At 42.7% G+C, this 12,612-nt stretch overlaps 1 protein-coding gene and 1 long non-coding RNA gene across 3 annotated transcripts in view; one reads left to right on the top strand and one right to left on the bottom strand.

Moving 5' to 3' along the window:
* LOC148125063 (uncharacterized) overlaps window positions 1–12,612 on the bottom strand; it is a 558,115-nt gene that overhangs the window by 92,729 nt on the left and 452,774 nt on the right. The gene's annotated exons all lie outside the window — the stretch shown is intronic.
* The window catches only part of GRIK4 (glutamate ionotropic receptor kainate type subunit 4), a 337,150-nt gene that overhangs the window by 309,689 nt on the left and 14,849 nt on the right, over window positions 1–12,612 (top strand). For both annotated transcript variants that reach the window (XM_087939152.1, XM_087939153.1), the window contains exons 13-14: window positions 2,333–2,446; window positions 9,400–9,509. In XM_087939152.1, the coding sequence (XP_087795278.1) occupies window positions 2,333–2,446; window positions 9,400–9,509 (224 nt within the window). The remainder of the gene's footprint in view (window positions 1–2,332; window positions 2,447–9,399; window positions 9,510–12,612) is intronic.

Raw genomic sequence — 12,612 nt, 5'->3', positions numbered from 1 at the left:
AGAGGTCTAGACTCCTTCTAGATTTAGAGGATCTAGATTCTAGAGGTGTAGATTCTAGAGGTCTTTGCTTTGCAAGATTTCACAAGCTCTACTTTCGTTTCATTTCACATTTCACATTTCCATGAAGAGGTTATGTGAGGTCATCTAATAGCACCAAGTCAGTTAGGATCTCTTCTCCTTCTCCTTCTCCTTCTCCATCTCCTTCTCTTTCTCCATCTCCTTCACCTTCTTCCTCTTTCTCTTCCTCTCCTCCTCCTCCTCCTTCTCCTTCTCCATCACCTTCGCCCTCTTCCTCTCCTCCTCCTCCTCCTCCTCCTCCTCCTCCTCCTCCTCCTACCATATCCATCATCAAATGTTGGCAATCATGTTGACGATCCTATTTTTATCAACAGCCTCATGAAAAAGGGGCTGCTGAGTTTTGTCCAAACCAGTCCCTTAGATTTTGAAGGCACAATATTCTTCTTCTGCCTTCATTTGCTTTCAACCTTTCCCTGGAGGATTAAATGAGGGTAGGATAGGTACATTTCATTCTCAGAAGCAACACAGCCGCTTCCCAGCACCGAAATAATACCGATGTATTGAAAGGCTGGAAGCTTGCTGCTGTTTGGGTTCCTTTAAATAAACACAGACCCCCAAAGAGCAATTCCTTGACATTAAATAAGACCAGAGGTAATAAAAGTCACATTTAAAAAGAAAATCCTTATCCAAGTTTTTTTTTTTAAAAAAAAATAATTTGTAGCATGGCACGCTCGCTCTGATTTCTTATCAAGGTTGCCGCATCTCCCCCTCCGTTTAAATATGAAGAAAGGAAGAAGGCCCGTCCTTTGTTTATGGCTGTTTACGGCTGCCATGTTCTTTTAACTAAAGGTGTTGCAGCTGTGCCTCCATTTGCAAAATGCCAGCAGTGATAGATGGCGGCTTCGTTCCTGGGAAGATACGATCTTCCAAGAATAGAGCCCTGTATCAGGACCACGGAAAGCTCCCTAAATCTCCCTCTGCTGGTTTACTGGTTATTTTTCTTCATTGAGCTTCCATTCGGCTTTTGCACCAGTAACTAAAGATGGTGCACATACCGCTCTCTTTCTCAGTTTTTGCATGAAAGATCAACCCTACAAAGTGGAATGGCTGTGAGGGACCGGCTCAAAAATCATCCATTTCTTTCTTTCTTTCTTTTTCTCCCTCTCTCTCTTCCTCTCTTCCTGGTCTAAAGAAAAAAAGAATTAGGAGGCACGCGATAGTCATATTCCAGTACTTGAGGGGCTGCCACAAAGAAGAGAGGGAGTCAAGTTATTCTCCAAAGCACCGGAGGGCAGGGCAGGAAACAATAGTTGGAAACTAATCAAGGAGAGAAGCAACCTGGAATGAAGGAGAAGCTTCCTTAACAGTGAAGGACAATGAACCAGTGGAACAGAAGTTGCCTTCAGAAATTGTGAGCGCTCCATCACTGGAGGTCTGTAAAGCTACTTAGTCATCCAGGTCATGGTTGTCCCAAAGGTGCTTTTTCAGGAGGCAACTGGACTTTCTTGTTCTTCTTTGGAGACCTTTCACTTCTCATCCAAGAAGCTTCTTCAGCTCTGACAGCATGGTGGGGAATGGAAGGATTGATATTCCTTGCAGACAGCTGGTCCTTTGCATCCTTTTAGAGGGTTGTTGAAGCACTGGGAGGTTTATCTGTGTCCTCAGGGTCACCCGAGTAGTGTTCCTGGTTCCTGTAGTCTCCATTTTTTTTCCTCTGGAAATCCATTCCTACACCATTCCGAGGGTGTTTATCCCAAATGGTGTAGCTAAAAAGTCTGTAGAGATTCTCAGTCATCCAGATAGATCCAGCTGCCTGCAAGAAGTATAAATCCTTCCATTCCCCGCTATCCTGTCAGAGCTGAAGAAGCTTCTTGGATGAGAAGCGAAATGTCTTCATAGAAAAAAACAAGGAAGTCCAGTTGCCTCCTGAAAAAAAACCCTCCATCACTGGAGGTTTTGAAGAAGAAACTAGACAGCCATTTACCTGAAATAGTATAGGTTTTCCTCCTTGAGCAAAGCGCTGGACTAGAAGACCTCCAAGTTCCCTTCCAGCGCTATTCTATTCCTCTTTCTCTCTTTCTCTTTCTCTTTCTCTTTCTCTCTCTCTCTCTCTCTCTCCACACACAAACACAGAGAGCCAATATCGTAAAGAATATCTTTCCCGGAAGTCACCCTGTTCTTTCTTCCTTAGGCAAAACTTCCGAGAGAATAAATTCTTCAGAAATTAGCCTTGTCAGATTTTTTTTTTTTCCACTACTACCCCAAACCCCATTTGGGCCACAGGTATTGATCCTCCTCTCTGCTTCCTTTTCAGAAAGCTGACTTGGCAGTGGCTGGCCTGACCATTACAGCCGAGCGAGAGAAGGTGATTGATTTCTCAAAGCCCTTCATGACTCTGGGGATTAGCATCCTCTACCGCGTTCACCTGGTAAGAGACATCGTTTAAAAGCGGTTTTCACGTTGAAGGATATCTGCAGACAAATGTTGCACAAAGCAACAGCTGTGAGGATTTGTCTACTCCCCCACCCCAAAAAAACTCCCACCAACCCCACCCTTTCTGTTTTTGTACTGCGTTATTCTGATGTTATTTGAGTGGTGTGGTGTGCCTAGAAGTGAGTCTAGCCTCACAATCAGGAGGCTGTGAGTTCAATCCTAGGTATAGGCAGATATTTCTCTCTCTGGGCACACTGAGAATGTATCTGCTGGGTGGGGGGAAACCTCTGTACTGGTGCCAGGAAAGGCATCCGGCCAGTAAACACTTAGCTCCATTCAGCTGCCCAGACTCCATCCCACAAGGGATTATGGGGTCATTAAAAGAAGAAGTTGATTATTCCGACGTTATTTAAAACATTGAAATTAGCTCAGGTCGAGGATTTTATGAGGCCAAATATTGATCGACTGGTTTTTTTTTAATACTGTGCCAGATATTGTCCATTGTTTTTTTTAATTAACGTTGTAGGAAAATTAGAAATTACACTAATTATAAAACTCAACAATTAGAAATTAGCCTGTGTAGTGGAATATCAAAGCTGGTGGCTGGAGCTAATTCATTTTGGCTGATTTAGAAGACAAGCTTAATTGGGGTCAGCCTTGATTAGTACTTGAGTAGGATATCACCTGGGTACACCAAGGCTGTAGATTAAACTGAAAATCAAAATAATCTCCTGATAGTTTCCAAGAGCCTAGCTGGACTCACCAGAACCTTTACCTTTTGGGGTTAAAATAACCTTTCATGGTAACAACAACAACAACAATAATAACGATAATAATATGCCAATTGTAATTGGAGCCCTTGGAGCAATACCTAAAGGATTGCCTCGCTATTTGGAAATCCTGAATTTATCAGACTTGAATACAAAAAACCCACCCTACTTGGAACAGCTTATGTCCTCCGACGCTACCTGAACAGTTCCGAGGTCCTTGGTAAGGACTGGAGCTGTTGAGCTACCAACCAGCCCCAAAGGCTGTGAATCTCACCAAAGAATAACCATAATAACTTCCTGTTTTGTGACATGAATTCTTTCCCCTTTGCAAAGTGGTGTGGCTAATTCCCTTCTAGGAGATATGTGTTTTCCTTCCAGAAGTTCACTAAGAGTAGAAGAAGGAAAAGAATGCTTTGGAGAATGTGATTCATGGATAGAGGGGCTTCCCAGTTTCTACAAAGCTAACTAAGTTCTTGGACAATGCTCATTGACAAATGTACAACCAGAACTTACCAAATTTGCAGATGATACTAAGCTGGCAGGAATAGCTGGCACCCAAGAAGATAGGCTCAAGATCCAGATGGACCTTGACAGACTAGAACACTGGGCCATATCTAATAAAATGAAATTCAATGTAAAGAAAAGTAAAGTCCTACACTTTGGCAAGTTTAACCAAAAGGACACATATAGACTGGGTGAAACCAGGCTCAATAGCAGTAACTGTGACAGGGATCTTGGAGTCTTAGTGGACAACCAGCTAAATATGAGCCAGCAGCCAAAAAAGCCAATGCAATTCTAAGATCAAGGGAGGTACTAGTACAACTCTACAAAGCCTTAGTAAGACCACACCTAGAATCCTGCATCCAGTTTTGGTCACCAGATTATAAAAACAGCATTGAGACTCTAGAAAGAGTGCAGAGAAGAGCAACCAGGTTGATTAGGGGACTGGAGGCTCAAACTTACAATGAACGGTTGCACTAGACTGGGCCTGGCTAGTCTAGTGAAGGGAAGGGAAGGACCAGGGGAGACAGGATAGCAGTCTTTCAATATTTGAGGGGCTGCCCTAGAGAGGAGGGGGTCAAGTTATTTTCCAAAGCACCCAAAGGCCAGACAAGGAATAATGGATGGAAACCAAACAAGGAGAGATTCAACCTGGAAATAAGGAGAAACTTTCTGACAGGGAGACCAATCAACAAATGGAACAGAAGTTGCCTTCAGAAGTTGTGGGAGCTTCATCCCTGGAAGCTTTCAAGAAGAGACTGGACTGCCATTTGTCAAAAATAGTGTAGGGTGTCCTGCTTGGGTGGAGGGTTGGACTGGATAACCTACAAGGTCCCTTCCAACTGTGTTGAGTTTTATGGGACTAGAACTCCCACATTACTCAATTAGGGAGACAAGCAGTAGAAGCTCCTTTAGACAAATGGGCCTGCAAGTTCAGAGGGAAGCCTCTTCACCCTCTGAACAATAATGGTATTTTATCCCAGTCTGGTTGAGTTGCTGTCTCTGATCCCTGTGCAAAAATTAGATGGCCGATATATTGCAGGACACAAGCCCAGATGGATGCTAATTCTGTCTTTGCCCTTGGATTGAGCTGTGTGAGAAAAAAAAAGGCCAGTAATTTCCTCACTCAACGAATATATATATATATAGGAAAGAAAGAGTAGGCAGATCTCAGAGAAAAAGGCAGAAAAAGAAAAGGAAGCTTATAAATTCAGTTCCCTTCCATGGGGTTTTCCTTTCCCCATCCTGCTGCGCCAAATTATTAGTTGATCTCAGCCCTGAGAGCAGGAACACAATAGATACTCCAAGAGTCAGGAGAAAAATGAAAAATTCCACCTATTCACTCCAAGGTTTTGCTTATTTTCTTCTCAGGATTTCCAGAATGGAGAGATGTATGCCAGCTGGGTCTCTGCCTCTCCACTTATATGCTAGTAGGAAATATTATTTTCCCCCAGAAAGGAAGGGAATGTCCCCTCCATACCCCCCTTCTAATATGCCATCAGCCCAAGGGCAGAAAAGCATTTGCAAATGGGCCAACAATACGATTCTTGATGTGGTTTTGTTGTTGTTGTTGTTGCTTTCCACTATCAGGATGGAAACTTCATTGAAACATTTGATGGTTGGCCCTAAACCATATGATCGACTAGTTCTCGTGGCGTATCTGCCACTGAATTCTCTCCCTTCAGACTGTGGTTTTGTAACCGAATGCTACATCCATGGTTTTTGTTTTCTTGAGTTTTTGAAAAGAAAGCAAACAATTGCTCGATCGAGTCTTTTCAGTAGTTTAGAACAGGAGTGTCCTTCGAAACAGGGAGGAGGCAATCTTTGTGCCTTGGGATTTTCCACCATCAACATTTAAATATATATACATATACATATACATACATACATACATGTCTGCCACAACAAGAAAAGAAGCAATAGGTTCTGTTTGGACCTCCTTAGAGTTCAGATTTAGAGATCAGTCTTTTGTTTTGCTTTCCTTTTCAGTTCTTCACATTTCCTGTCCAAAGGTCAGTTCTTGTGTCTTAGAATTAAGACGGTTAATTAAGACTGTCTCTACGGTTATAGAGAAGAAACTTGTTGTTTAGCATACACTGTATAAAAGCAATCAATCAATCAATCGGAATAGAGCTGGAAGGGGTCTTGGAGGTCTTCTTGTCCAACCCCTACTCAAGGAGGAGACCCTATACCATTTCAGATGAGTTACTGTCCAGTCCCTTCTTAAAAACCTCCAGTGATGGAGCACCCGTGATTTCTGGAGGGAAGCTCTTCCACTGGTTAATTGTCCTCACTGTTAGAAAGTTTCTCCTTAATTCCAGGTTGCCTCTCTCCTTGATGAGTTTCCATCCATGGTTTCTTGTCCTGCCTTCTGAGGCTTTGGAAAATAAGTTGACTCCCTCTTCTTTGTGGCCACCTTTCAAATACTGGAATATTGCTATCATATCACCTCAATCCTACTTTTGTCGAGACTAGCCAAACCCAAATCCTCCAATATGTTTTAGTCTCTGGGCCTTTCATCATCTTACTTGCTCTTCTTTGCACTTTTTCCAATGTCTCAATGTCTTTTGGTAATGCATTGAGTCATTAAAAGAGTAAATATTAATTTAACACGAGAAGGCTCGAAAACTCATTACAGTAGTCAAGAGCTGCTCAAAGCCCATCCGGGCTTCTTCCTTTCATATTCCAGGATGGGAAACTGCAGCTGACGTTGTATTTAATCCATGGTTTCTTTAAGAATCTTCTTATCTTATCAAATAGCTGCAGAAGCATTTCCAGCTTGTTAAAGCAGCATCTCCCCGTCTCCCTCTCCTCACTGTTGAGATGACATTGGGCTTCCGTCTCCTGTCGCTTGGTTTCTCAGTCCTCAGACCTGGCTTGCCTGTACCCCATTTTACACACACACACAGACACACACACACACAGAGGCTTCATCACAAATAACTGCAAATGGCAGGTTCAAATGGGCCTGTCATTTGTCTCAATTTCATGTGTTGCAATTTAATCAACTGTGGCTTTCTGAAACAGGGACTCTAATAGGAGGCCTCGCTGTTGACCTGCTGTTACAAACACAGCCTTCTTCCTCTCCCCCTCCATTCAAACTAATGGAATATTGTGCAGTGGGGTCATTAAATAAGGCCTGGGGGCCCCAGGGGTTTGATGCTTCCTTTCAGCAGGGAGTGGACTGCTGCATTTTCCAAACCGTGAATCTTTTCACGGCCTTTCTAGATGCTCACATGAATGGATAGCTCGGCTTAACAAACTTGTTGCCTTCCTTTAGAGCCCAAAGGTGCTTTTTCAGGAGGCAACTGGACTTTCTTGTTCTTCTTTGAAGACCTTTTGCTTCTCATCCAAGAAGCTTCTTCGGCTCTGACTGGATGGAGGGGAATGGAAGGATTTATACTCTTTGCAGACAGCTGGTCATTTGCATCCTTTTTAGAGAGTCATTGAGGCCACTTGGAGGTTTACCTGTATCCTCGGGGCCACCTGAGTGGTGCTCCTGGTTCCTGTAGTCTGCAATTTTTCCTCTGGAAATTCATTCCTACTCTCACACCATTCCAAGGGTGTTCATCCCAAATTGTGCAGCTAAAAGTCTGTAGAGATTCTCGGTCATCCAGGTCATGGTTGTCCCAAAGGTGCTTTTTCAGGAGGCAACTGGGCTTTCTTGTTCTTCTTTGAAGACCTTTCACTTCTCATCCAAGAAGCTTCTTCAGCTCTGACAGGATGGTGGGGAACGGAAGGATTTATCCTCCTTGCAGACAGCTGGTCATTTGCATCTTTTTTAGAGATTCATTAAGGCCACTTGGAGGTTTATCTGTGACCTTAAGATCACCAGTTCCAAGAAGGGTCAACAGTTGTGTGACCAAGCATGAATGATGGTGTGAGTTGTAGTCAGCTCATCCCATGGCAGGGAAGGGCACAATTAGTGTGTGCCAGGGTTAAACCTTAGGGTGTACTTATAAATAGCCCTTGTTCTAGAGTGCTGTGAACTTAATACTACCACTACTATCCTGACAGCTTTCTCCTTTTAAAGACCATCTGATCCAAGTCACAAAAGCTGGTTTTTCAAAAGGCAACTGGACTTTCTTTGTTTTTCCTTGAAGACATTTTGCTTCTCATCCAAGAAGCTTCTTCAGCTCTGACAGGATGGTGGGGAACGGAAGGATTTATCCTCCTTGCAGACAGCTGGTCATTTGCATCTTTTTTAGAGATTCATTAAGGCCACTTGGAGGTTTATCTGTGACCTTAAGATCACCAGTTCCAAGAAGGGTCAACAGTTCCAAGAAGGCTCCACACCCATTGCACCATTCAGATGACCCCGAGGACACAGAACTGAAGAAGCTTCTTGGATGAGAAGCAAAACGTCTTCAAGGGAAAAACAAAGAAAGTCCAGTTGCCTTTTGCAAAAGTACCCTTGGAGCAATCAAGGCCTGAGTGATGGTAGAATGTCCATTAGACATTCATGAAAAATGGAGAATAGTCTTTTTTTAACAATGTATACATTTTCCTTTAATATATATGGGTGCTTAATAAACAGTGTATTGTCTGAGTCAATTTACATATTAATAAGACTAATATTATTTGTGGTGCATTTTTGAATGTTCAGTTGACTGAGTTTCATGTTTAATGAATAAAGTATATAAAAATAATCTCTACTTGTATATAATGATATTCCTCCAACTTCTAATTCCTGCCTCTATTATCTAACCATTGTAAAACAAATCCCAAGTTAAAAAACATTCTGAATCATCTTTATCCTTTATCTTTAATGTTAACCTATCCATTTCTGCACAATCTAACATTTTTTAAATTATATTTTCATCTGTAGGAATTTCCTCATTTTTCCCATGTTGTGCAAATACAATTCTCACTGCTGTCAAAGCATGTAATATTCAATATACATGCCCTTTGTCACATTTTTCTGGCAATATACCTAACAAAAATATTTCTGACTTTAAATATATATGTTGCTTAACTGTGTTCTCTAACCATGTATGTATTATCCAAAATGGAGAATAGCCTTGACTTGGGTGTCCATCTAAGCGGGACTTGTTCCCATAGCTTGATTGGGAACCACGGTTGAAGTATTTGTGATAGCCTAGCTCAGACAAGTTGCACGACGGATGTGTTGCCATCAGATAGGTAAAGGTAAAGGGTTCCCCTTGCATATATGTGCTAGTCGCTTCTGACTCTAGGGGGCGATGCTCATCTCCATTACAAAGCAGAAGAGCCAGCGCTGTCCGAAGACGTCTCCGTGGTCATGTGGCCGGCATGACTAAATGCCTTTGAAGGCACACGGAACGCTGTTATCTTCCCACCAAAGGGGTCCCTATTTTTCTACTTGCATTTTTAGGTGCTTTCGAACTGCTAGGTTGGCAGAAGCTGGGACAAGTAACAGGAGCTCACTCCATTCCGCGGCGCTGGGGATTCGAACCGCCAAACTGCTGACCTTTCCAATTGACAATCTCAGCATCTTAGCCACTGAGCCACCATGTCCCACCAGATAGTGAATCCCGAATTCACCTACCTAAATCCTACCCATTTTAGCCTAGCATGTTCTACAGTCAATCTCGGTCTTGTAATTGGTTTTTCCTGTACAACAAAGGTTTGTTTTTAAATGTGTATGAGAGTCATAAGAACTGAATTGTGGTGATTATTATTATCATCTCTATCCTAGGGGCGCAAACCTGGCTATTTCTCTTTTCTGGATCCATTTTCTCCTGGGGTTTGGCTCTTCATGTTACTTGCCTACCTTGCAGTGAGCTGCGTCCTCTTCTTGGTGGCCCGGTACAGTTAATTTTTCATTCTATGTCTATTCCCTATCCTCACAGTGACACTTACTGGCAACGTCTAAGAACTACATGGAGAAATCTAATGTGGGTTGCTTTGTCCATGGTTTATGAGGGATGGATGGATGGAATGTTTATGTCTATTGACTTTACAATCAGCTCCAGGAAAAAAAAAAAAAAAACACAGTTCTTGCTCGAGGTCACCATGAGACTCTTTTAAGTTGAGTTCAACTCCTGTATTTATTTCCTATCCTACCTTTCCTTCAGGGAGCTCAAGGTGGCATTGCATAGTAATTGCTCCCTCCTACTTTCCCCCCATATGCGTTCAGTGACATAGGTTGGACTAATAAAAGTGATCAGCCTTGGCTGTAGGTGAATCTGAATCCAGATCTCTTTGGTCCTAGCACATTGCCCTAACAACTGTACTGTAAGCCACTCAGCCATCAGTTTTCATGGTAACCATATGGGTGTGTTTTGGTACTGCCTTTTGGTGGAATGGGTTTTTTGCCCTCAACTTCCCAGTCTAACCTCTGGGGCCCATTTTCGGCCTCCGGAGGCCCTCCAGAACCTGGGGAGGCTGTTTTCTCCCTCCTGGAGGCTCAAGGAAAGCCGCCAGAGCCCAGGGAGAGTGAAAATCTCCCCACCCCACCATGGTGCAGGAGGCCGACTAGGCCACACCCACCATGGCCACGCCCGCCCAGCAACCCAGCAGAGAACCGGTTGCTAAAATTTTTGAAGCCCACCCCGGAGCAGCCAAATGACATGAACTAGGACTGACGTATGTGATCATCCAAAAATCCCGGAGCCGTAGCTAGTTTGGGAATCTGGAAGGAAATGAAAACCCACTTCTTATGTCTATCTCGGGATCCATACTCAAATAACCCCGCAATTGGATTTCCACAATGCGTTCTGCAGTTGCAGAACAACAAAACGGGATGTGACACAAATCCCAAAAGAATGTTGGGATTCTGGGAGTTGATGTGGCCACATTTGAACGGCAAGTCTAATGTCCCTATGAAACGGTGAATAGTAAGATTTGCTTTATTACAAATCATCTGCCCCTGGATTGATGTATCAAGCCTCATGTGACCTATGGGGACGTTTTACTGAGTGTTGCCCTACAGGAGCAGAGACCATTTCAGAGTATTTGTGGCCCCTGACCCCTGCATACTAATATCCTTCGAGTTCTCCTGACGTTTTTTTGCAGGCCAACTAAAATTTCTCCTTTCCCACAGTGGCCAGTTGATCTGATCAGCTGGCGAGTAGGATATAACTAAGGAGCAACCCATTGCTTATTAAGATACCCTTTGTTGAAACGGAAGGTCACACACAAAACTTCACTGCCCAAATAATAAATGACACACGATCTTCCACAGAGGAAGGAAAATCCTAAATCCTTCCATGCTGAAAGGCACTAATTGTTTTGTCTGTCCCATAAAATGCAGACACCCTAATTGCCGAATGGCTGTTCCCTCTGAAGGCAGGGAATCATGAACAGAAGCCAATATATGTCTTATTAAGGTTGATTTGAAGTTAGGCTGGACAGATTATTCCCCAACAAAGGCGCTGAGATATCTAGAAAGGGATGTAAGACATTAGCTTCAACAGAACCAGATGGCAGACTGCTGTGTTTGGGTATGTATTCCTCTGCAGAAAATCAGAACTGGGTGTCTAAGCCAATAAAAATAGAAATCTAGATTGCAGATTCAATACAAATCCAATTATGCTGTATGGGGATGAGACAGAAAGCAAAGATTTTCCGGAATAAAAAAAATGAGTATTTTTTTTATTGGCGACAATTATCTTTTGGCAGCTTCAGAGTGAAATTATCAAACTAGGCTGAGCATCCTCTCTGGAAAAATATTGCATAAACAAACAAGTCTCCTGTCCTGTCGGATTATAACCTGTGTTTGCTTAGATACACAACAACAAAAACTGGGGAACCTTTGTATTGATTTGACCTCCAGTCACATGTGAGATGTACTTATAAAGGTGCTTCTAAGGCAGCTTTGAAGCTGCAGGTGTACTTCAGGTGAGGTTCGTTTGCATTTGGTGTTCACGATTGAACACCTGCATTTCCACAGGAATAGATCCGATGTTGGCTGGGAAATTTTGGTTGCGTGCCTAAAAATAATAATTAGTGGAGAGAGAGAAAAAAATATCCTGCTGAATTGGATAGAAAGGGTTCTAAGTAAATGTGGGTAGAATTGCACCATCAGTCAATTAATAGAGCAACAGGAATGACATGAGGTTCATCTAAGGCTACGATCACCAATCATTTTATTTCAAATATAAGAGATCGCATTATTTCTAAACACAATACAAATACAACTCTTAACCTTTGATGAATTAAAACAGAAGACACTATGTGCTATGTTTTCTTCAACATGAATTAGAACTATTGGTAAATATATAGCCTCATTCTAAAGATCAGCATAATTTTTTTATTTGACAAATGCCCAGAATTTCTATAAATTAGGGAAAAAAAGAAATCTAAGAAGGTTAAATCTAAATTTTTGGAAGTTTTGCTGTATAGGTGGTTGTGCTGGATTGTAGATCTTCCCTGCAACCATTACCTGTTTTTAATAGAAATAGAATTTTCACATCCTCCCTCACTGCAATTCTTTCCGATCAAAACAGGATCGCGTCTCTCCAGTTTTCACAAGGGACGCTACCGATTTTCACTCTTTGTAGATGCATATGAAGCCTACACAGCTGTAATGCTGGTCACCTTTGGGGGCCTCTCAGCGCAACTAAAGCTGTCAGATTCAGGAGCTCCTAAAGGTTTTCAGCAACACGCAGGCTTTGAAACCACTTACAACCCAGTTGGAGCCTGTTGGCACAAAGATACGGCTGCTCCCGATAACGTTTTCTGAACGCGCCTGCCCCGATGACATGGGGCTTCAGATAACCGACATCCAGTGTCAGGTGGCTGACTGTGAGGGGAGGGAAAAAAAACCTATCAAATGATACCCCTGAGTAGTAACTACTCTTCTAGAATGAGAAAGGCGATGGCTGTGTAAAAGAACGTGCTTTTAAATCAGCGGTCTTCAATCCCCCGGTCCATAGACCGGCATTGTACAATGGGCCAGGGGTGGGAT

This window comes from Pseudonaja textilis, chromosome 9 (genome assembly GCF_049901715.1).
Source record: "Pseudonaja textilis isolate UNSWEBS1 chromosome 9, rPseTex1.2, whole genome shotgun sequence".
Taxonomy (NCBI): Eukaryota; Metazoa; Chordata; class Lepidosauria; order Squamata; family Elapidae; genus Pseudonaja; species Pseudonaja textilis.
Note: the sequence above shows the minus strand (reverse complement) of the source record. Positions and strands in the feature narration are given on the sequence as shown.